The sequence below is a fragment of the Penicillium argentinense genome, assembly GCF_028826775.1.
Source record: "Penicillium argentinense strain IBT 30761 chromosome Unknown utg000002l_segment0_segment0, whole genome shotgun sequence".
NCBI lineage: Eukaryota > Fungi > Ascomycota > Eurotiomycetes > Eurotiales > Aspergillaceae > Penicillium > Penicillium argentinense.
In genome coordinates, this window is record NW_026622661.1 from 3,614,529 (window position 1) to 3,639,346 (window position 24,818).

General features: G+C 48.1%; 5 protein-coding genes across 5 annotated transcripts; 3 read left to right on the forward strand and 2 right to left on the reverse strand.

Moving 5' to 3' along the window:
- Positions 1-66: 66 nt before the first annotated feature.
- On the reverse strand, positions 67-678 carry N7532_002164 (uncharacterized protein; the record flags this gene model as incomplete). Its single annotated transcript, XM_056614658.1, has 1 exon — positions 67-678. The coding sequence occupies one exon, from the start codon at positions 676-678 to the stop codon at positions 67-69; it is 612 nt and encodes a 203-aa protein (XP_056479699.1).
- A 1,880-nt stretch (positions 679-2,558) lies between these two features.
- Positions 2,559-3,583, reverse strand: N7532_002165 (YoaK family protein; the record flags this gene model as incomplete). Its single annotated transcript, XM_056614659.1, has 2 exons — positions 2,559-3,181; positions 3,244-3,583. The coding sequence occupies 2 exons, from the start codon at positions 3,581-3,583 to the stop codon at positions 2,559-2,561; spliced, it is 963 nt and encodes a 320-aa protein (XP_056479700.1).
- A 5,229-nt stretch (positions 3,584-8,812) lies between these two features.
- On the forward strand, positions 8,813-9,903 carry N7532_002166 (uncharacterized protein; the record flags this gene model as incomplete). The annotated part of the gene is made up of 3 exons (XM_056614660.1): positions 8,813-8,966; positions 9,024-9,212; positions 9,350-9,903. 3 exons carry the CDS (start codon positions 8,813-8,815, stop codon positions 9,901-9,903), a joined length of 897 nt encoding a protein of 298 aa, XP_056479701.1.
- Positions 9,904-16,048: 6,145 nt separating this feature from the next.
- N7532_002167 (uncharacterized protein) lies at positions 16,049-17,867 on the forward strand (the record flags this gene model as incomplete). Its single annotated transcript, XM_056614661.1, is given in 4 exon segments — positions 16,049-16,611; positions 16,673-16,908; positions 16,961-17,703; positions 17,715-17,867. The coding sequence occupies 4 exon segments, from the start codon at positions 16,049-16,051 to the stop codon at positions 17,865-17,867; spliced, it is 1,695 nt and encodes a 564-aa protein (XP_056479702.1).
- A 2,263-nt stretch (positions 17,868-20,130) lies between these two features.
- On the forward strand, positions 20,131-21,678 carry N7532_002168 (glycoside hydrolase family 15 protein; the record flags this gene model as incomplete). The annotated part of the gene is made up of 2 exons (XM_056614662.1): positions 20,131-20,359; positions 20,417-21,678. The coding sequence occupies 2 exons, from the start codon at positions 20,131-20,133 to the stop codon at positions 21,676-21,678; spliced, it is 1,491 nt and encodes a 496-aa protein (XP_056479703.1).
- Positions 21,679-24,818: the final 3,140 nt, after the last annotated feature.

A 24,818-nucleotide genomic window follows, 5' to 3' on the forward strand; every position in this document is an offset into this window, starting at 1 on the left:
TCCATAATCCGTTTCATGGCTTTGAAGAGAATCGACAAGGCATTCGAAGAAATCTCCGTCCCATAATCACATCGGTTTTATCGTAACGCATGCTCCGATATATTGTACAGTGGTCGGTTTCAAACTCTCCGTGAAACGGCTACCACGACTGTCGCGAGTTCCATCGTAGCTTGGAAGACTGCGTCCCGGCGCATGCTTTCGAGGAGCCACGGCACAGCGCTCTGTGCTAGGGAACCGGATGCAATGGAGTTGCGGTTGTCGGAGAGAGCCAAACGTAACTGAGTTTGAGATCGGGATATGGGCTTGTCGCGGACGCGTCGGTGTTGTGTTCTCTTCAGCTTCGCGTGTGACGTTGGTGTCAAGGGCTATGCTGAACGGTGTTACTGTTGGTGGTGCGTGAAAAGGCGAAGAAAGCAGGGCCTCCGAGGATGGAGGCAGCAAGCCAAGGAGTGATTCGGAGATGGTTGGGGAATCACCACCGGTTGGTTTTCCTGCAAACCCGTCGCCCCCGTGGGTAAGGTTATGAAGGATCTTGCGTCCGGGTATCTTTTGAAAGCATCGTTCATTTGGACTTGAAGATATGGTGCTCTCTGTTTTGGCGGTCATCGTTGACTGGTACCAGCGCTTCACGAAAGCAGGTGCAAGGTACGAGGCACCAAAGAGAGTATCCTTGATCATCCGTCTTTCGGACACTTCCCGTGCACCAGAGTCGGATGGCGGCAAAGCCTTGGTACATTTTTGCTGGAGTCTTCTTCAGAGGAACAGGAACAGAATCAGCAATAAAAGCAGAGTAACACCCGCAACACCGCCGACAATTTTTGAAGTTGTCTCGCAATCAGTTGCATCTGATCCTGATGCAAACTCTGTAGTGCTACTGGTAGACGCCGATCAGCTGCTAGAACTGGTGCCAGTCTGGCCAGAGCCTCCGTCTCCGTACCAAGTCGATGAAGTCGATGACGTGCTAGAACTGCTGGAAGAAGATGTCATGGAGAAGCTCCAGTCCATGTAGAGTAAATGCTCCCAATGTAAGTGGATGTAGTAGGCAAAGTTGTTGAATTCGAGGACGTCGCGAGAGGTACTAAGGTATATGGTGTAGAGATAATAGCTCACGAAACCTTTGGCGACGAAATAGCTGTGGTCTGTCTTGTCGTGGGAGGTACAATTTCGGCCGTTTAATTCGTTGGGAGAGCGGTGGGCTGAGCTAAGGCAGAGCTGTGGAAGAGGTTGCTAACAAGGGGTTTTCCGATGCAAATGCAGTTTCGAACGCAGGGTCCGAAATTGTCAGCGGGACATTCAACATAGCGGATTGCCAGAGGGTATGAGAGTTGGTGTCCACCACTTGCATAACCGTTTCGACGACCACACTCTGGGTCTGCTCGGGTTCTTGTCGTTTCGGCAGCAGGTTTTCATCTTTAGTACCGACAATTTTTTTGAGGGCAAGTGGAATTCTCCAGCGGATCGCAGGTAACTTCGGAGGAAAGATATTATCTGAAGACGCCGCGGGGGAATCCTGTACTGAGGCGATTGGGGTCCTGACTACTGAACTCCATTATCATCGAGGAGATTTTGACCGAAGATCCTCCCTCAGCAGACTTCTTGCGATATGGAACAATAGGCAACCTGTTTGGCGGTCCCAAAATCCAGAGCATACTTGCTCCTCGTTAGTGGAAGGTGTGAAGAGGGATTCAACTCAATCTGCGGCCGTCATGTGTGGACAGCCGTTGAGCCGGACAAGAGTATTTTCCTGGGTTTTCCCGCCTTAATGCAATGACGAAGCAGTACATTTCTAGGCGTTAGTTGAAGGGCACGGGGGCATTTGAACCACTTCACGTCTTCGAAGTCCATGAGAAACAAACGGCTAGCTAGGTTGTCCCACAACATTCATATTGCGCCACTCACTGTCAACGTGGACCATCCCACGTGACCGAAGCACAGCCAGATTTTTCTAGTGCTCCTGGTAGAAAAGGCTCGAGTTTGCATCGTTGATGACGTGCCGAAACCTTCTTTCTGCCTAGCTGAGGATGACCATCTGCTCCATTAGTTCGCTTTGGTACCAATATGAAACTCTTGGCGTAAATATCCCTAGACAGACAGGGACGATAATTGTCCGCTTCTGCTTGTATGAGATGCTGTTTGTCCGCCTAGTAGCCGTTATGACTACAGTTTATTCGTATGGTATAAGAGTAGCTTTCAGGAGATAGCCCGCCGACCGCAGATGTGCAGTTGTTACAGCCCAAAGTTCCGATCTCGAACGAGTTGACGGTGAAGTCGCCTTATGAACTCTTGCGGCCCCATGGAGTGTCTCTGGCCATCGTGGAGTATATGGATGAGGAAAACAGTTTAATTATACATTTTACGATCCCTTAGGTTCGTCAGTGTAGGGAGAATATTTGACCGTTATCAATAATGGGATGCGAGTGGCAATCTTTGCACACAATTCCTATTTAAAGTTTTAACTATGCTACTACCAGGGGATGAAGTGGAAGGTGAATAACGTCTGAATTCCTCGCAAGAGGAGCGAGAGCTGAGGTGAGTCGAGGGAGGAAACCGGCTTTACATTACTGGGCACTGCCTAACATGTGCGATCCGTCCCAGCCTTTCCTCCTCCACAAGAACCACCCTATGGTAATACAAGCCTTCAGAGCTATGGCAAGCCACAAGCCACTTGCGAGCCCGGTCTCCTTCGCCATTCCACCCGCAGTCATGGCTCCTAGAAAGTGCGAGAGTAAGGCACCTAATCTTCGGTTTCGTTTCGGATTCGAGCTCCAGGGACGCCGATATAGCTCGGTGTCAATAAATAAGTCGCAGACCAGAACGGTTAGAACAACGGTGGGGATCTCTGAGAAGGCCAAGAATCGCGAGGCAACAATTTGACCTGCAGCTTGGAACGCAATCAACGAGATTGCGAGAACCTGAAGCCAGTCAATCGGAGTCCGATGGTCCAGACGGGGACTAACAACCCGTTCTTGGACAAGAAGGGCGGCTCCGACGAGGAGGGATGTCTGAATGGCAAAAGACACAATCAAGGTGAAGCGTCGGAGAGGACCTAGGTATCGCGAGCCGTAGACGAAAAAAACGTTGCCGAGTAGGAACACTACAACGGCAACGAGAGCCTTGGCCCACAGCATAGGTTGGGAGTCGGGCTTCCCGGACACTCCTAAAGCGATGAAAATAGTATTACCTGTAGCGTACTCGACCGTGGTTAGGGCTCGCTCTTCAGGAAATGCATATTTGGGTCCCTACCCGTGTGCATGTTCGAGAAATTTCCCCACGCATTGTATGATAGCGCGTCGATCAAGCCGCTCACATATCCACAGCCTATCAGAGGGAGGTCACTCCATGTGGTGTCAATTTCGGAGAGGAAGTAATCGCGAAGGGTATGTCTGAGGGGTAGATCTCGGCTAAAGGCGTGGCATTTGATGTTGGAGGATTCAGGTCTTTTAGTGAATGGGGGACCCTTAGGAGCCTGCCTTTCGATATCATCGAAATTGAGAGAGGAAAAGCCTCTATGTGTGCCAAGGTCCGTCGCTTCCATCGCTAGGGATTTGCTAGGGAGAAGAGAAGACCCTTGAAACATCGGCATCGCGATGGAAAATAGTTCGAAGGTAGGAAAATAGATCGAAGATAGGATAGACCGAGGCGAGAAGATGAAGAGATATGTGAGAAAGCAATTGGGTACGTACAATTCAGTTATAAGAATATATCAAGGCCCGGCACTCCTCCAATGCCGAATTGTAACACCTTCTTCCAGGAATTTGCATCCAGTGCTGGGCTGGCCTAGCACGCTCTCAGGATGATGCAACGGAGACCAATGACAGAGGGTCGCCAGGGCAGGGTTTACCCGCAGAGATCAACATGGCTGTACGATGTGCCACATTATGCAGGCGACGGGACGGGACGGGAACGATCATTGCCAAGAACTTCCACCGCGCGTTCGCCATATCACAGCAATGCTACAAGCCTGGGCTGTGCTGTGCAGGGTTGACTGCATACGAGAAGTAGCTGCTGGTGTAGGTTAGCAATTTGCCGCGCACTTCGTGGCATTAGCTCTTCATCTTGTCCCGCCCCACGGAAAGTGGTGTTTCAGAGAGACGTGCTCGTATTGGATGCCCTTACGACATCAATTTCAAATTACTGGCCGACCGATACCTGGAATCTCGAAGAAGCTACTTGAAATCCTTGCCCTCTTCCCATCGCCCTGGATCGGCCGAGGATGACGGTTCTCACTTGACCAAGCTCGCCAAGGCCCCACGACCGCCGATTGATACGAATATCAACCCTCGAATATCCTTGGCACCGTCACCCAAGACCCAAGAACACACCCCTGTCGATCAGTTGTGATTACTTCCAGATAGCGGATTCGCTCTCAGATAGTGCGCTCGAGACAAATGAAGCACAATTGGGGACCCCGCGGGCGATTGCCAGGCGTACTGCTGGTCTGTAGCAGATTCAGGTCATTGATGCATGAAAGGTCATTGATGCATGAAACCGAACAAGGATCGAAGCACCGGCCGGATCCACCGCAGATGGGTCAAGTCAATGAGAAGCTATCGGCCCGTATTCGGTCCATGATCGCCCTGTGATCGCCAGTGTCGCCAGGAGATCGGTGTACAGAAACTGCAAGAGCAGTGCAAATCCCACCCCCGTGGGCTGTTCTAGTCTGTGATTCGTCCTCGTACTATCAAAGAGCAAAGAAAGCAAAGTCATGTCCACCACTCATGCTTCTGGATTCTGTCGTGCATTGAAGAAGAGTGGTCCTTCGGGTTGCTATGACGTGGTGTAGCAGTGCCTAGTTAGCGGCCCCCACCTCTCACGCAAAGTGGGGCGCTAACTAGAGACTGTTTTCGGACCCTTTAGGAGTGGACCTGAGTCCAGAAGACCAGGACGCCTTTAGTGACTCTGGAATTTTTAGTCCTGCGATAGTCCGCTGTAGACAAACTTATTGCAACTTCTGTCGCAGTGTCGCAGTGCCGTCCAATATAATTGAGAATATCTTGTAATATGGCAGCAGGAGTTTCCTGCATCGAGGATCCAGGGGATGGCGTCGGACTGTGTCTCGGTCATGATCTTCAGGGACTTGCCCCATCGAACATTGGACATCAACTCCACTTTCATGGGACTCACTTGGCAGAGATAACAGCAAACTGTGGGCTGGGCCTGATATGGTATAATGCCAAAACTAGGTTGTGTCCAGCTTGTTTCGTGATCGATCCACACCTCTGCCGTCGACAACGCTTTACCTCCATGATCGACGAATCCCGAGCTTCGGATTTTTCTTGGGCAATATGTATTAGGGCTTGAGGGCTTTGATCACTTCCTTCAGTTGCCACCAGAACGAAAGAGAGATGGCTATCCCAATAATTTCTCTTTCCCTAGCAGTCGAAGCGTTTGTGCGTGTCCACTCACAGATAGCGTCTTGGCAGTTCTGAAGTGAGAACAGAATATTATATTGCGCACTCGAGTGAGAAGTAGTGGAAGAAGACTACTAATTTAAGGGCCGACATATATAACTTGCCAGCCCGTGCAGCCTTTGAACTCTTCGAATCAATGATATCCTTCATAATTACGGCAACAGCAACAGTATCCGTTTATCTCTGTTAGGAGATAAACGGTGAAGATATCCCATAGAATAAGATGATAGATTGAAGGTTGTTAAGATCGGTTGAGCGGTCTCAGGGGTCTCCCTTGTTGAACTGTGGCATGTTGTGTAACCACATTAAGGCAAATTGGGCGAACGATGAATAAGCCTTTCCCGAAGTGTCCTAGTGGTATTTGACCCCTCTCTCTGTTCGTAGAAATCACCTATTTTGCCATCTCCACCAGCCAAACGTGCACCCCGGAGATGTAGCAGCTGTAATAATACTGGCCACTCAATTACCCGGTGCCCTAGTCAATAGTTTTTGAATTAATAGTGTTTTGGTGGTTTTATCTACTTTCGAATCTTTAGTAATCGGTCAGGTGGCCGACTCAGTGAATTACCGTAATTCCCGGCCGACCTGGACACCCACTCAAAAACGCGTCTCTATCTCTGCATCCTCCGCTTCGACCACAAACCATGCCACCAAAACGCTCTGAATCTTGGCAAAAATTGGCTAATCAGGTAGGCAAGATACTATTAGCCCTCCAGGATTTAAAAGATGGTCGTATCAAATCTCTTCGCGCAGCAGTGAAGTTATACAAAATACCGCTCTCAACACTACATACGCGCGCCCACGGTCAAACCTCACGCGCTGAGAAACACCCATCCGGTCATAAATTGACCCAATATGAAGATTATTTGCTTACTGAGTGGATTATCTCTATGGATTCGCGTGGAGCAGCGCCTAGGCCATCTACTGTGTGAGGTATGGCTAATATCCTACTAGCTACGCGCGGTAATAACCCTCTGGCTACTGTAGGCAAGAATTGGCCATCAACCTTTATTCAACGACGCGATGAGCTTCGCACACGCTTCTCAAGGAAATACGACTACCAGCGCGCTCTAAAAGAAGACTCGAAATCGCTACGAGAGTGGTTTTCTACCGTACAACGCGTTACCGATGAGAAGGGTATTCAGCTAGAGGATATCTACAACTTTGATGAGACATTATTCGCGATGGGTCTTATTTCAGCGCAGAAGGTGGTTACACGAGCAGAATACTACGGTCGGCGATCTATCCTACAGCCAGGAAATCGCGAATGGGTCACTGCTATCGAAGCAATCTGCGCAGATGGCTATTCGCTACCGCCATGCGTGATATTTAAAGGCGAAGTCTATATCGAGGGCTGGTTTGATAACCTCCCAGGAGATTGGCGAATCGAGGTTTCGGAGAACGGCTGGATCACCGATGAGATTGGCCTTCGCTGGCTACAAAAGCTATTTATTCCATCAAGGAATTCGCGTGTCCGAGGTAGATATCGGCTATTAATTCTTGACGGCCACGGTAGCCATCTTACGCCTCAATTCGATCGAATCTGCGCACAAAACGATATTATACCGCTTTGTATGCCTTCGCATTCCTCGCATCTACTAAAACCCTTGATGTTTTGCTGTGCTTAAACGCGCGTACGGTCGCTTTGTGAGCCATCTAGCGCGCGTTGGATATAACCACATCGATAAGCATCATTTTCTCGCAGATTACTCCCAAGCGCGTATTGAGGCGTTTCAACCGCAGACTATTCGAAATAGCTTTGCTGCTACTAGTCTTACTCCAATTAACCCAGAGCGTGTGCTTTCAAAGCTAAATATCTCGATCCGAACGCCAACACCACCAGGAAGCCGGCCAAGGAGCAGATATAGCCAATTCACCCCAAAAACGCCAAAGACCGCCGTTCAACTACAAAAGCAAGCTTCAATGCTTAAGAAACTGTCAGGATGAGGAATTGATGTACTGGCTAGTACTGAAGATGTCCAAATAGAATAAGATGATCCATTGAAGGTTGTTGAGATCGGTTGAGCGATCTCAGGGGTCTCCCTTGTTGAACTGTGGCATGTTGTGTACACCACATTAAGGCAAATTGGGCGAACTATGAATAAGCCTTTCCCGAAGTGTCCTAGTGGTATTTGACCACCCCCTCAGTTTGTCAGAAACTACTAAAGCAACGGTCAAATAGCCCTCCGAGCCCATCAAAATTTATGCTAGATCAGATTATTCAAGGCCACTATGTAGTTACAAATTTGTGTGAGAACGAACATAACCAATGCAGAAGACAAGGTATCTATGATTCGACCACGTGATTGGGTCTAAAGCGGTACCGACTTATAATTAGAAGCCTGGAACGCCCGGAAGGTTCCACGCAAACGACAAACAACGCAAACAAAGCAACATCTGAACCGGCGAAGTGTCAACTTCTACCTTCTGTACCTCGCAGTTGCTTTACTGCTGCGTTTGGTGCTTCCTGAGGGTCCAATCCGGATTAAGGTGATAGGCAAGTCTTAACATTAAGGTTTGGTTTCGGAATCTCCACCATTGCTTATTATCATGCTGCGGGTGCAAATCTTATTGGATACCAGGAATTAGGCTAACGCCTTACAGCACTGTGCAGGTCACCTTGATCGGAAGCTAATCACAATGGTCAATAGCTCTTCTGAGGTTTTGAGGGCGATGCCTATCAAGCCCAGATGATCGACTACTGAGACGGATATTCGAATTATGCTCCCACGCCTGGTAATTTCGGTCGCATACCCGCACCTTGTACTGCGCTACCCCGGTTTGTGCTACGGACCAGCCGCAGTCTGATCAACTCAACTTTCTCTCATTGGCTGAATGGAAAGAGGGCAAATTGACCAGAGCCATTGCCACTGGTTGCTATATGGTGTTTATCAAAAACCTGAATTTAGGATTATGGGCGACCCGTGAACCATGGAAATCCAAATTGAGGAATCATGGTCGTAGGCTGATCCTTAGATTCTCGGCATCGCTGCCTTCCTGTTTGTCGGTATCTAGTAGGAACCTCAGTGCCATGGTAAATTTGGCTTTTACAGTCGGGATTTCGTTGCAGCCATACACTAAATCTTCTATCCTCGAAACCTGTTTAACAACGTCATATTAGATGGAAAAGAATTGGATTAGCAGGTATTTATCTATATTTCCAGGTTTCTTGTCTTCACATGATACCCTAGTGCCATCATGATTTCCACTTGGAGAAGAGACCGGGTACGTTTTTCATTAAGCGATCAGAGGTCTTGTGCATATAAGACGGCTTGTTAGATCCAATGGGACAAATTTTTATTAGTCTGTTACCAACAATTCCCTACTGCAATCAGTATACAGTTCTTCCATCCAAAATTGTTATCTTACATATATCGCAATAGTATCGACCAATATCTATCATGTCCAACTTCATGCACAAAGTCAAAGATGCCATGACTGATCGTGATGGGCCTGCAACACGCAGCCGTACTTCTGATAATCGCAATCACGATGCATCTAATCCCTTCACATCTGACTACAATAGGAGTCAGAACGCCCCTCCCATGACTAAACGTAAGTTACTAAGTATTCATATTGTTTGTGTATTGGGTATGCTCAAGAAATATATAGATGGCCAGAATGACAATTATCCGGCCAATAAAGCAACGGGAGATTATGCCGGCGGTCCCAGTCCCGACACGCGTAACTCAAACGCGATGCCTGGGAATACTTCGAGTTTCAGCTCCAACGACATCAACGCTGATCCTTATAGAAAAAACTTGGCTAATGAGTCGGATCCCCAGGTTGACAGTGACCTAGGTATGTTGAAGCTCTGTCATAACGTATGATTCGTGTTTCTCATCTCATACTTGTCCTTCATGTCCCGATAAGCACTTCATTCCTCACCATGAAGCAGCTCCTCAGGTTCCATATACTAAGCGAAAATATATATATAGATAACCGTGCCAAGCAAGGCGCCGTCGCCTCCGCTCCCCAGAGGAGCACTGCAGGTGACCAAGGCATTAACTCGAGCAACATGCCAAATCGACAGCAACCTTATAACCAAGGTGTCGACAACCATACCTCCAGTGAGGACGATTTCAGCAAATCCACTCAGGAACATCGATCCCACAATCAGCCTGGCCAGTACGGCTCCGACGCCAACCAGGTGGCTGGTGAGAGAGATGAGGACAATTACAGCACTTCCACGCAGGAGCACAAGTCCCACAAAACTACCAGCCATGTCAGCCCCTGTCCACCGAGGACGATGGGAAGTGAACGGATGCCCAAGAATAGTGCCGGTCAAGAATTTGATAATCGTGCTGCTCAGCCTAGTTTTGGCGGCAATGCAGCGGGTGGTAGCAGCTACAATGAGAACATGGGTGCGAGAGGACCAGACGATATGCAAACCGCTGCACCGCTCCAGAAACCTGGCGCCGGTACCGGCGCCGGCGTGAATCGTGCGCCCGAGCAGCAAAATATCGCGGGTGACCAGCGTGTTGGAGATTAACGGTTGTTCAGTGGAAATAAGGCCAACTGTTTCGATTCGACTGTTACTGTTACTGTTTGTTGCTACAGTACTTATTATGTATACAATCGTCTTGTGTTGTTAGGAATTTAAGTTTTATGCCATTTTGGATTTAATGGGTAAAATGTTGCTTCAGTAGGGAGTGACGAGTGTTTCGACGATGGAAGGGTTTAAAGTCACGGCCTGCCGTGGCCAAACACCTGCGGGTGGGTCAGGCCACACCTGATAAGGTCGATAAGTCCAGGCCACACCTAATTTCTTGGCATCTGTAATGAATTTCTAGCGAGTACATATCCCATCCCAGATATTCGCGAGTGTTTCATACTCAATATGGCAGTTGTTCTGAAAAAAAATTTAATATTGTGGCATAACCTGAGCGAAACATTCAATAACAGCTTAATAGCGAGGAGATTCAGTTCCCCCTACTATCTAGGGTTCTCCTGAATCTTTGCATGAGCCCTCCGTACGCAATGATATTAATATATTAAGAATATTTTAAAAGTGTATTATGCCTTGTTGGAAACGGCTGGTAATGCCAAGAAGTGTGTATTTAATCTGGCCAATCATGATGGATTGCTAATCTATTCTCAACACCTGGAAATTGGTTTTCCGGCCGGGTGTGGCCCGACCCACCTGTTACTGTCGACCTGACCTGCGTCCTGAGATTTCCGTACAACTTTCTGGTGTATGCCGACGGTAGAGTGTTGTCGATCTTCCGTAGATGGCTGCCTTGGCTGGCTGACCTCCACTCTTGCTCCCACCGAGCGATGATGGTGCTACGAACGAACGCCCTTTCCCTCGTGAGCAGCGGTCGGAATGGGTGGGTTTTGCTCGGTTTGGCGGCTGCCTTTGCTATCTGGTCCGCGGCATCATTGCTGGGGTTGTCGCAGTGCCCTGGCACCCACTGGAGGCGCAGCGCAATCCCTGCGGTTTGGACCTCGGTGGCGGCCTGGTAGATCGCGTGAACAATTCGTTGTCCTGATTTCTTTCTCGCACTCTGGATCGCTTGCAACGCTGACCTGCTGTCGCAGAGAATTGTTCCGGTCGTGTCTCGGTCTTCCGTTCTCGTTCGCTGGTGCGCTATCTTAAATACCATGCTGATCGCGTGGAAGATGCCAAAAAGCTCCGCCACGTGAACCGACCAGCGGTCCATCAGCCCCATCTGGATCTGTTGGGATTCGACTACTTCTAAGTTGTCGTTCAGTGCTACCACGGCTGCCCCTAGGTAGCCGTCGCGACCGGAAGCGTCTGAGTAGACGACGATGTCTGATATTGAGCGGATGGCAGCGGATGGCTTCGGCCTGTTCCGCTGCTGCTTCTCGGTCTGAGCCAAGCTCAATGTCTGTAAAAGGATCCGGACGCCACGGTGGTAGCGGTCATGGGTCAATTGTTTCCAGTCCGCGTAGTCTCTCGACATTCATGGTCTTCCGCGCTGCCGCTAGTAGAAAGTGAGCGTGCGATCCGATGTTGTTTCTTCGTTTCTGGGCTCGTGTGAGTGCGTTCCAGATCGGGCGTTCCCGAGGCAGCGTGTGAAGATTGGCGATGGTGCGCTGGGCTCGATGGCGAAGACGAAGATGGGTGGGGAGAACGTGCGTTTCGACTTCCAGGGCCATTGTGGCCACTGTTCGGAACGCCGACAGGATGCGGATAAGCGAGGTTCTCTGCACCGTGTTCAGGTGTCGCAGGTGAGTCTTGTCTCTCAACGGGTCGTACCATACGGTCGACGCATAATCTACGATTAGTGTGACGCATGCTTGATAAAGCTGTCGCATCTGTTCTGGGCGCAGATGTCGCAGCCCACACAGCGCGATAGTGACTTTGGTCGCACGTTTAATGGCCTGTTGCACATGTTCCTTCCACCGAAGCTCTTGATCAAAGACCACTCCCAGCAGCTTGGCTGTAGGTGAAGGCGAGACAACCGTCCCATTCACGACTATCTGGCCCTGTAGGTGGTCTCCTCTCTTCCTGGTGAGGTGAATGAGCTCGGTTTTCTCGGCAGCGAAGCAAGACCCAGTTCGCTGCACCCATGCTTCGATACCATGAATATCTTCGGACTGTAGTTTGGCCAGGTTCTCTTCGGCCGACCGGCCCACTCGCCAGCGGAAGTAACGTAATCGGTAAGCGAGTGAGACATGTAAGCGAGTGAGACAGAAACGCGATCGCGACCCAACGCGTCAACATGATCATTTCAAATACCCACCATGCCCCCAATTCGCAGTCAAAATTCACGAAACTCTATCGAGCAGGAGGGTAGGATCCAGCTCGCCATACAAGCCTATCAGAATAAAGAAATTCCTACAATTCGCGAGGCTGCGCGCCGATTCCAAGTACCTCACGCAACTCTTCATCGTCGATACAATGGCCAAACCTTTCGCTCCGATACCCGCGCCAACAATTATAAATTGACTCCTAACGAAGAGCAATCGCTTCTACAGTGGATTCTTTCTGTGGATACGCGTGGATCAGCTCCCCGACCTAGTATGGTGAGGGATATGGCCAATATTCTGTTAGCAGAGCGTGGTGGTCAGACTGTTGGAACTAAATGGGTTTACAACTATACCACTCGCCACGAAGAGCTCAAATCGCGATATTCTCGACGGTATAATCACCAGAGGGCAAAATGCGAAGATCCTCGTATTATTCAGCCATGGTTTGAGCTTGTACGACGCACAATTGACGAGAATGGTATCCAACCTGAGGATATCTATAATTTTGATGAAACTGGCTTTGCAATGGGGCTTATAGCTACTGCGAAAGTGATCACAAGAGCTGATTACTACGGTCGGAGGTCAGTTCTACAGCCAGGGAATCGCGAATGGGTCACATCGGTTGAATGTGTGAATTCAACGGGCTTTGTACTCCCACCATGCATTATCTTCAAATCGTCAAAGTACCAACAATATGCATGGTTTGATGACCTACCTGACGATTGGAGAATCGAAATCAGTGAGAATGGCTGGACTACAGACGAAATTGGGCTTCGATGGCTAGAAAAGCTATTTATCCCTGCGACTACTAGTCGTACTAGGGGTAAATATCGAGTACTAGTTCTCGATGGCCATGGCAGTCATTTAACCCCCCATTTTGATCGACTGTGCGAGCAAAACGATATTATTCCGATCTGCATGCCTCCGCATTCATCTCATCTACTACAGCCTTTGGATATAGGCTGTTTTGCCCCTCTAAAACGCGCATATGGGAGTTTGATTGAACGCAAAGCACGGTTGGGGGTCAATCATATCGACAAGCTTGATTTCCTCGCGGCATTCCCACAAGCTCGCAAAGAAGCCTTTGAACCAGAGACTATTCAAAATGCATTCGCCGCAGCTGGTTTAGTACCATATGATCCCAATCAGGTCATTTCAAAGCTTGATGTTCAACTTCGGACACCTACCCCCTAGGCAGTCGACCAGGAAGCCAATCGAGCGCGTGGAGCCCTAAAACGTCAGCAAATCTCAAACAATTGAATCGACAGGGCTCTTCAATCAAGGCACTGCTTAAGAAACGTTCGCAAAGCCCTCCGACGCCTACAAATAAAGCTATTGATCAGCTCTTCAAGGGCTATCAGCAATCATTGCATTCTAATGCAATCCTTCTAAAGGAAGTCCGCGATTTACGGGCTGAAAACGAGACACAAAAGCAAAAACGCAATAGAACGACTAAGCGCGTAGCTCATACGGAGGGTTTTACGGGCCAAGAAGCCAGGGAGTCGATGAACCAGGCTCATGAAGCTCCTAATACTACCCCCGCGGAACCAGAATCGTCAGCTTCGCAGCCACGTACACGGGGCCAGCGGGGATGTGGGATATGCAGGCTCCCAGGACATAGAAGAGAGACATGCCCGGATAGGTCTAATAGATAGAAATTTGAAATCAATGGCGTTGGTGGTTTAATAAATTGGTTTGAAATAGTAGTAGCTGGTTTTCTGTCTCACTCACTTACATGTCTCACTCGCTTACCGATTACGTTAGTCGTCGATGAAATGTTTATCCTGTTTGTTTCCATTTCGGTCTATTTGTACGAGAAATATCCCATGATTAGCTAGACAGACAGATTCTTCCCGAAAGAGACAGTTTTCTCTCAATCTATCTGTTCTCACCATCTTATCTTTTATCCCATTTGGGGTCCAGCACATGACTAAGCGAAATCATAGACCCCGAATGCCGACAAGTTCTCTTCTATTTTGATAGTGTTGACCCTTAATAAAATTAATCTATAATATCTTGTAAGGAAAAACAAAATATAGCGAGGTATCAGCGAATATACAACTAAAGTAAATATAATCAGAGTGCCATAAGAAAAATGCGGCTAAACATTATGCGACTAATAAATATCAGACTGAAAAAGTATGCGACTAGAAATTACGCGATAAAAGAACATACGACCGAAGAATATACGACTAAAGAAACATTAGAAAATTAATATTAGGATAGAAGGAGGGAGAGGTGATGGGTGAGTCCACGACCTTAAGTATTGAAGGGAGTATAAAGCCTCTGATTATTTAGATTTAGCGTTGGTCACGAAACCCCTACCCTTTGGGACCAGCGTGGGTATCTGTCTACAGATTTCCAACAACTTTGAAGGGATTTTACACAACATTTTGACATCCAATAAAACTCTAGTTAGTATTGTTTGGAATCCTTATTTCTTGCTCTACAGGGTGGTGTGAAGTATGTTTCTTTTTTACCTAAAATTTATAGGTTCTGTTGGTGTCGTAATTTGGCTTATAGATGGAGTAGTACCATAAAATGATGATGATGAATAATTCATTTGCCCGATGTAGCTCGCTCTATATATATGCTGCTATGCGGGAGTGCTGTCATGCCCACCGACAGCTGAAAAGTGGTCGTTAGCCCACATGACGATCAAAAGAGACTCACAAACCGAGCCACTGTTTGGTCGGATCGAATGTAAAATTGAAAAAGGACAAAGGAAAACAGATGCGTAGAGCAGCATTCTGTGTATCCTGTGTTGCAGCCCATGGCACAAAGACGGGGCAACTCCCAACAAACCTCTCTGGGGGAGGATCCTTGAATATGATCATACTAAAAGGTGCTCAAAATCTAGTTACGAATTCCTATAACCAGATTTTCGAACTTTCTCGTTGCCCGGACTAGACCCCACGAAGGACAGACAGAGCAAGTCTATTTCGCAATCTGAAGCAACATGACGTCACAGTTGGAAATGATCGTCCAATCGAATACGACGCTGAGCAGTACATGCACCACACGCAACCAAAACCATCACCCACGATAGCTTTTCGCTAAGAGATGATAGTGAATTCCAAAAACGAAGAACTTTCACGGGACAAGCCTAGAAAATGCTGTCTGCGCGCGCAACTTGGATTATTTTTGCGGTTTCGCGGTTTTGAACCTGAGTACGACGACGACAGACGGCTCACACTAGTTTGAACGATCCTAGCTTCTACTAACTAGTTAGTTACGAACCAGCGTATTACACAGTAGAATACATTTCTCACAAATCAAACGGGCTGAACAAGGGGAAAAGCGGACGCGGGGGGGCCGAGACGGGGGGCCCGGAATCAATAGGGGGAGCGATGGCCCAGCCGCCTAACGATCTTGGGGCACCCCAGTAGGTGCCAGGCCGAGGGAAAGGATCCAAAGGTCTTTGGGTTAGGTGGGGTGGTTTCTAGGGATTGTCGATTGGTTGTGCCGCGTGGAGGAAGAGTAACTCTTTCAAATACTTGGTTCCGGAAAACCTTCCGTTAAAATATTTTGTGAGAGGATTGGCTACTTTGACCAATCAAACTCGAGCAATTAGTGCGTGGCGTAAACTTCATGCGATACCCACGGATTTGCGTTAACGTTTCTTCACTCGTCTCGTTTCACTTTGCTGGCTTCAGGCCAGGATTTCGTTTGCCATTATCATTTAGATATGAGAGCGTCCTGTTCTGCCTTGGCTTCTCATCGACACGCTCTTTCAGAAATACGACGCACCAAAAAAATTTGTCTAGTATTCCCTACCACCACCAGCGCAGCATCTTGTGAAACAGGCAGTTTAAGCACAGCCACAGCCCCAATGACGATCGCGGCTTGACTTGCCTCTTGGCATGACGCTTCAGACTCTCTCCAGTTCGTTTCATATGGCACAGGAGAATCTCACAACAATGGAAAGCTACCGCGTGGGACCTCTAAGTCTGAATAGCACGCCAGTCGACCTTATCGAGTCACAACCTAGGCCCTCTCCAACCCATGATGACTTTTTTCATACCATCTCCACCTCAATTCCCAGCCTAGCACCTCTTTCCGAGGAGGCACACGCCGCCACCACAATTGAGCACAGAATGACTTTTCGGCAAGGTTGTCATCTCTACCCCAAAGCCATTGCGTGGTCAGTGCTACTATCAATGGCGATTGTCTTGGAGGCTTATGGAACTATTTTGATCAATGGCTTTCTTGGTTTTCCTGCTTTCCGGGAGACCTATGGTACGCCAACCGGTCGACAAGGTTATGAGATTTCTGCAGCGTGGCAGGCTGGCCTCATTAATGCAGCTTATGCGGGTCAGATTTTGGGTTTATTGTTTAATGGTGTTCTAACAGATAGATATGGCTATCAACGCGTTATGGTTGGGTGTCTGGTCATCTTATCGTTATTTTTGCTCCTGATTTTCTTCGCACGAAATATCCAGATGCTCGTATCAGGCTACGTCCTGTGCGGATTGCCCTGGGGGTCAGTGGAATCGGTTTCTTCACGTGCAGTTGCTGCTCATTTTCTTACTAACTCTGAGCAGGGCTCTCCAAACGTTGAGCATGACGTACGCGGCCGAAGTCATGCCAGTCGCCTTACGAGCATACCTAACGTCGAACATTAACAACTGCTGGCTTCTCGGGCAGCTTGTGGGGGCTGGTATGATGCGTATATTCATCAGCAGCCCATCACAATGGTCATACCGAATTCCATTGGCTCTGCAGTGGACGTTTTTAGTCCCGATTTTGATTGGGATCCTCTTTGCCCCTGAAAGCCCTTGTGAGCAAAACTCTCATTATCCGAGCAGGGGTCTATATTAAGTTTGTTGTAGGGTGGCTTGTACGTCACGAAAAGAATGCGCAAGCGGAAAAGGCCCTTCTTCGGCTTACTTCAGCCGGTCCCGGCAACAGTATCGACGTCCATAAGACACTGGCTATGTTACGCCACACTAATGAGGTAGAAAAATACCTCAGCGGTGGCGGAGCCTCGTATCTTAGTTGCTTCAGAGGTACTGACCTCCGACGCACTGAAGTTGCCTGTATGGTCTGGATCACGCAATCACTCTGCGGTGCAGCCTTGACTGGTTATGCAGTGTATTTCTATGAACAGGCAGGTTTGTCTACTTCCCATGCCATCACTGTTGGAATTGGAGTGTTTGGTTCGGGAATAGTTGGAGGGTTTCTCTCCTGGATTTGGCTGCGCATAATTGGCAGACGCACTATCTACCTATGCGGTCTGATCCTCTTATTCATTGTTTTGATGATTGCAGGTGGAATGAGTACGTTAAAGGAACGCCAGACCACCTCTTGGGTTCTCGGCTCCTTAATCATCGTGCTCACGTTTATTTATGACACCACAATCGGCCCTGTCTGCTACGTCCTCGTGGCTGAAATTCCCTCCTCTCTCCTGCGGAACAAAACTGTTGTCCTTGCTCGCGTCGCCTACAGTTTGAGCAGCGTCATTGTCAATACTGTTACAACACGCATGCTAAACCCAACCGCTTGGCACTGGGGGGTAAAAGTTGCTTCTTATTTGCTGGCACTACCGTCTGTTGTTTTGTCTGGGCCTATTTCCGTCTCCCAGAGCCAAAGGGGCTCACATACTTAGAGCTAGATATTCTATTCAGCAAGAACGCATCGGCCCGCAAGTTCCGACAGTTCCGGGAGCGTCTCGAAAGGTCTGGGTATTTCAGTCTTGCTCGGATGGATCGCCCCGACAGCCTTTGGGACCCTCGCTGACCAAAATTGGGCTGGCGTTCCAAAAAGGGGCTTGAAAATGTTGGACGGACATAACCACCAAGAGCTGGCTGTCCAGTAAACAATGTAGAACAAAACCAAAGGACGTCCGGTGATGATGGTGGTAAAAGGAGCGAGTCGAACTTCATGGAATCGCAGCGAAAAGGTGTTCAATGAGGGAGCTAAAATATGGCTCCACTACTCCGGGAGGGTGAATGACGAAAGCGAAGACTGGGCCTCGAGGCAGTTACATCACAAGCTCCTTCTCACGTCTCAACTGTTCCTAGAACGGATTCGCACAAATGGTTGATATTTGGGATTGCCTGTTACAGGTTGGGACCTCATAACTAGTTACAAGTGTACCTACATGGCTTGGGAAATCAGGCAATGAGACGCAGTCTCTGCTATTAGCATTGACGAGGCTCTAAGTTCATTTTCAAGAGGTGGCACACTCCACATGTACATGCAATGAACTATACCATTGTTTGGTAATGAGCATTGCAATTTGACTTCATTGGCAGTGATCGAAAGATAGGAAAATGGGAAACTCGCCTTCTTGTTTCGGACATATAGCTCCATCCTCTAAAAGTAATAACGATCTGACGAATATTGATAGGAGTGCATTACCGGGCTGCCCATCCTGGACCGGCCAGAAGGGCCATGAAGACAACCATGATGACCGTGGTTGTTCGGTGGAGAAAAGCAATTATGGTCAAGAGTTATGAGCTCTGCCGGGCTCCCTCACATTATAGTCCACTGTGGGACCAGAGAGCCGGATGCAATGATGGTAGTGCAGAATGATTTCCCCCGAGAAACAGCAGCGAGAATCATCTCGGAAGTTAATGTGACCGAGAGAATTCATCTACGAGAGAAAAGGAAGGAGTCAATTAGTGGGTTGATTACTGTAGTGGGGAGAGGAGGAGGAAAAGGAAGCTATCTATAGGAGTGGAGCGAGTCCACTGTTGGTCGCATGATCACCCAACACTAACAATTTCCGCTGATTTCCCGTGTACGGCGGGGCGACGATCACCAGTGGCCCCTGCGCCTCAGGTCAAACAAGAGAAGTGTTCTAGAGCTAGAGAACGACCAGAGTGGCTCAAAGTTAATTAGAAGGTGTTGATCAGTTGCCAGGTAATGCACTGTTGATTGGCTCGTCCATCTAGTAAATTCCGGGGCGGTCCGTCCAGAACCTTTGCAACAATCGTCATGATAAATAATAGGGATCGCCACAAGTAGCGATGGTACATATCGAGCATATCATCTTGAATGAGTAATATAAAATTGTGTTTATGTTCGAAGTCTTCGTAGCTCGACATTGTCCAACTGCAGTCCTACAACCGCAGATGCCTAGTCGTGAAGCAAAACCAGGGGGATACGGAGGCAAATACCCTTTGTCACAACGTCATCCTTGGTGCATGTTTCCACTCAACCGGCACAATCAAATTGAAGGACCTTGGTGGTGGAATGATGCCATGGGCTTGAGGCAATCTGGGGCCCCACGCCAGACCTCTGGGTAATCAGGGGGAATCTGATCGCAAGAAGTTCGGAGATTCTTCGGTTGAGCTTGAGCGAGAGCGAATGACAGTGTTCAACATATGAATATGTGTAGGTTATGACGCGATATTTCTGTCAATAAGATGTAGAAAGGGTTAATTGGCATCACGCTCATTCGGCCTCCTAAGGAGGCAACAATCTCGGCATCTAAAAGCCAAGACGAACTAGTCAAAAGTCTTCAGCGACAAGACATTAGCCGCCCCCAGTCTTGATTTTGTCGTGTAATCTCCATCCGCGGACAACGAACTGGCCAAGAACAGTAAAAGAGTCCCTACGAACGACCACAATGCTGTCCTCGACCAGTCAACATTCACCACCAGGACGCTGGTTGGGTTAGGAACGGTCAGTTATCGGAGATTACAAATCTTAACTAGGCTTGGCACCCACCACCCGCCAGCCAAGTGCAGGGACTGCCAAGATTCCGGTGAATCGCTCGCCAACCGGGATCCAGTTCTATAGTGGACTCGTAAATTCTGGGGATGCATCCAGTTAACATTGAGCTGAATGGCCCGTGGATGGTCCAACGTACTCTGCGATTCTTCTGAGATGCTTTTCGTGGTTCCATTGCATCATAATTTCCAACGGACTGGCAGCAGGTAAATTACGACAGGTATCGGAGCCGCGGAGGACGGTTGATCTCGAACATATAAAGGTGCCATGGCCTTAAAGCGACTGGAAGATTCAGCGCTGTGACAAACAAATATTCATTACCATGATGTTCAAAGCTCTCCTTACCCTCAGCACGGTGGTTCCCGCCGTGGTGGCCTCCCCAGCATTTCACCTGCACCAGAAACGGTCCGAACTCGAGACGTTTATTCAGAACGAGAAGCCTGTCGCTCACCAGGGGATCCTCAACAATATTGGCGCCGATGGCAAGCTTGTTCCAGGAGCCTATCCGGGGATCGTTGTTGCCTCGCCTACCAACGGTGATCCCACGAACTGTATGCCGACCAGAAAATAGTATATATATGTTGGAAGAGACTAACAGTTGATCCTAGACTTCTACACCTGGACCCGTGACGCAGCATTGACTCTTCTGGACCTGATCCATGACTTCCTCGGAGGCGATTCGTCTCTGGAGCCACTTATTCAACAATATATCACCGCGCAGGCTAAGCTCCAGCGTGTACCCAACCCCTCTGGAACTCTATCGGATGGCTCTGGCTTGGGTGAACCCAAGTTTAATGTCAACATCACGGCCTTCACTGGGTCCTGGGGTCGCCCCCAGCGCGATGGCCCAGCTCTGCGCGCCCTAGCCCTGATCGACTATGGAAATTACCTGATTAGCCAAGGCAAGCAATCGAAGGTCCAGGATAATATCTGGCCTATTGTCCAGAATGATCTTTCTTATGTCGGTCAGTACTGGAACCAGACTGGTTTCGATCTGTGGGAAGAGGTTGACGCTTCCTCTTTCTTTACCACCGCTGCACAGTATAAATCCTTGATCCAGGGACGTGTCTTTGCTACCGCTCTTGGCTATCAATGTGAAGCTTGTGCTCTCGCTCCTCAGATCCTCTGTCATCTCCAAGATTACTGGAATGGCACAGCAGTGATCTCCAATATTCCCACCAATGGCCGTACCGGCCTAGATGTTAACTCTGTCCTGGCCACTCTATACACCTTTGACTCCGCTGCAGCAACCTGTGACGATACCACCTTCCAGCCTTGCTCTGCCCGCGCCTTGTCTAACCACAAGCTTCTCGTCGACTCTTTCCGTGGCATCTACGGCGTGAACAAGGGTCGGACCGCCGGACAAGCCGCAGCCGTGGGCCGATATGCCGAGGATGTTTATTTCGGGGGCAACCCCTGGTACCTGGCCACTCTGGCCGCCGCCGAACAACTCTACGACGCTCTCTACCAGTGGGACAAACAAGGCCGCGTCAGTGTGACTGGTGTCTCTCTGCCATTTTTCCACGATTTGGTGGCTAACGTGACTACCGGCACGTACACCAAAGGGTCTACCAAGTACTCAGAAATTACTGGTGCTGTCAGGACCTACGCCGATGGCTTTGTCTCCATCGTGCAGGAGTATACCCCAGCTGATGGAGGGTTGAATGAACAGTTTGACCGAAACACCGGTGCGCCCGTCTCAGTCCAGCACCTTACCTGGTCATACGCTGCATTCCTCACTGCTGTTGCGAGACGTGCTGGTGACGTGCCTCCTACTTGGGGCGTGGCTTCTCCGCCTCCGATGCCAAGCCAGTGTGCCCGTTCCTCTGTCCCAGGTACTTATGTCACACCTACGCCGTCCCCGTGGTAAGTCAGTCACTACGCGAGACTGTGTCCAATTGATGGCGAAAATTGATCGAAAAACGGTCTTGGACCAATTCCTGCTTGCTTTGTTCTCATTCATTTGGCTTTCAGATGAGGGCAGGTTCTATTTTCTTGTCGCTCCTTATTTTCTACTTTACTTTTCTCCCTGTTCTTCTAAACACTGTCTACTTAGGTCACTCTTATATATCAGATTTCCTCTGACACTATTTTCGGCCACCTTTCTACTGGCACTAACATTACGCCGTAAGTGCTAGTTACTACTGCTGCCACGAGGAAGCTCATGCGGGAAGAAAAAGGAGGGTCACTCGTCAGGTAATAACTCGACAGGGCCGAAACTAAGCATAGTACTTGCAGGAGTCGGGCCTACAACCTCCGTCCAGCTCACTCCGTTCTGTAGCAGTCTTAGTGCGGCTTCACTTCATCACCAACCCATTGTCTTGTGAGGGACAAGTAGACTGCGGCAACATCCTCAATATCCATGGATATCCACATATCCTGTCCGCAAATTGCGAATATGGTATAGCACCCAATATCCTCTGGATATTTGAGGATATCCAGTGGATATGAAACAAGCCAAACATGCCCAGCCTCGTGACTTTTTTGAGCATGCATTATTTGTGCGGATTCCTTTATATTTTTCAAGTACTGACAATGTAATTATTAATTATAGATAGTTTGAATTTCATAGTTTCACCATTTTCATCTACGTAGACTATCTCAAATCAATCTGAAATCTATCAGGTAACCTTGATTTCTTCTGAATCCGTCCCAATCGTTCTTGTGTGCTCTTATATATTAGTATTCCTGGAAGGCTATCATCATTGTCATCGTATGACTTAGTCATTTCCTTGATTGTTTAAACTGTAGTTGCTTGCTTTGACTAATCTTCCCACTATCTGAATCGTTATCATAGCTTTGTGTCTATTATATATCCTGTCGTCATTCGGGGTCCTATGACTTCGCTTAGTCATGTGCTGGACCCCAAATGGGATAAAAAATAAGACGGCGAGAACAAACGATATTGAGAGAAAACTGTCTGTCTGTCCGTCTCAGGATGAATCTGTCTGTCTAACTAATTATGGGATAATTCTCGTATAAATAGACCGAAATAGAAACATACGGAACAAACACAGTGAAGAAAGCGGGGTAAATATGACAACTCACTCATAAGAATAACATGATCCACGGTCACGCGAGCGACCCCACCAAAATTGAGAAAACCTTCAATTTTTGACCACTATTAAAACCACAATAATAACATAAGTTTAGCTATTGAACACGTGTAGGGCATTTAGGATATGTATGACCTTTTATCCCACAGCTAGAACATGTCACCTGCCGCCGAACCAAGGGGGTAGAAGGCAAAGTAGGCTCAGTAACCAGTTTTGCAGGCACCTCTGGTAAAGATATATCTTTGCTTCTATCTTCATCCTCAACCACCACATCATCTTCACCACCCTCTAGACCACCAAAGATGCCTTTCTGGGTAGTAAACTTATGTTTGGTCTCTCGTTTTTTGGCCTGTTTCTTGTTGGTAGCTTCTAATTGGGTACAGCGATGCTGGAGAAAAATGTGGCGGTGGACTACTTTTATAGTCATCCTGTAGGTCTTCTCAATCTCCTTTTTTGTTGGTGAAGAAAGAAAAGAAGAAGAAGACTCTAGACCTTTTTTGATCCGAGATTGCGATTTTGTGAATCTTGAGAGGGTCCAAAGAGTATTTGGATCACTATCACTGCCAGAAGAGAGTGGTCGCTGGGAGAGGATCTCCAGAGGAGGAAGAGAGTCCAGGTGCACATTTAGCTTTTCCAAGACTTTATTAGCATCAAATGGTGCTAATCCAGTAGCCAAAAAGCTATTCTGTATAGTGGAAGACTTAAAAGAACCCATTCTCGCATCTGCGATTAGTTCTAGGAAATCTTCCTTGTCAACGGTGTTAACTCCGTTCCGCACCAAAGTTGAAACCGCTCCTCCATAAAGTCTCTTTAAAACCGAGAAACAACCCACATCCAAAGGCTGTAAAAGATGAGAAGCATGCGGCGGCATACAGATAGCGATGATTTGGTGTTCTTCACATATTTGGTCAAATTCAGGTGTTAAATGACTCCCATGACCGTCAAGGACCAGTAAGCAATATTTTCCCACTCTTGTCCCAATATTTGGGATAAAATGATGTTTTAGCCACCATAAACCAATTGTATTGGTAGTCCAACCATTTGGGCTCATAGTTAGATGAGCTGCTTTTTGATTTAAAAGGAGGTAGGGTCGTAAATGCTCTGGAAATCGGTTTCCTTTGAAAATGAAGAGTGGAGGGAGAACACTTCCAGAAGCTCTTATACACTTAATCGAAGTCACCCACTCACGATTTCCGGCTTGCAAAAGTGCTCTTTTTCCATGGTATTCCGCTGAAGTGATAATCTTTTGTGTTGCGCCAACACCCATGGCAAAACCAGACTCATCAAAGTTGAAGATATCGTCTGAAGCGATACCCCACTTTTCCATCGTCCTTTGAAGCAAATCAAACCATGGTTTAATAATTCGAGGGTCTTCTGAAAGAGCTCTCTGATAGTCGTATTTGCGTGAAAGTCGAGTAGAGAGATTTGGGTGTCGTTTGACAAAATGAGAAGGCCAATTAATACCAGTGGTACAGGGGCCTTTTTTCCGTGCACTAAGTAGAAGATTGGCCATATCTCGCAACATAGGCAAAGTAAGAGCTGCACCTCTTGAGTCCATATCGAGTAGCCAGTTTTCTATCGATTGCTCTTCGATTTGAGAGAAAATATGGCCAGATGGCCTCTTTTCAGTAGCAGATTGGCGCCCATTGATCCGGGCCTTCAAAGTTGAGACAGGTATCCCAAATGATCGTGCAGCAGCTGCAGCAGAGGGATATTTGCCATCTTTTATAGCTTTTATAGCTAATAAAAGGCGACCCTCCTGCTCTGTCAACTTTCTTTTTTATCAGAGCGTTGGGGGGCATTGTTGTGGTTGAAAAAGATGGATTATTATTGAAGTGGATTTTTGATGGGGTCGCTCGGGCGACCGTGGATCACGTTAACAACAATTTTGCGGTGTCCCTAACAATTCCCTGTCCCGAACAAAAGCTGTGCTGTCCCTATCAATTCCCCCATG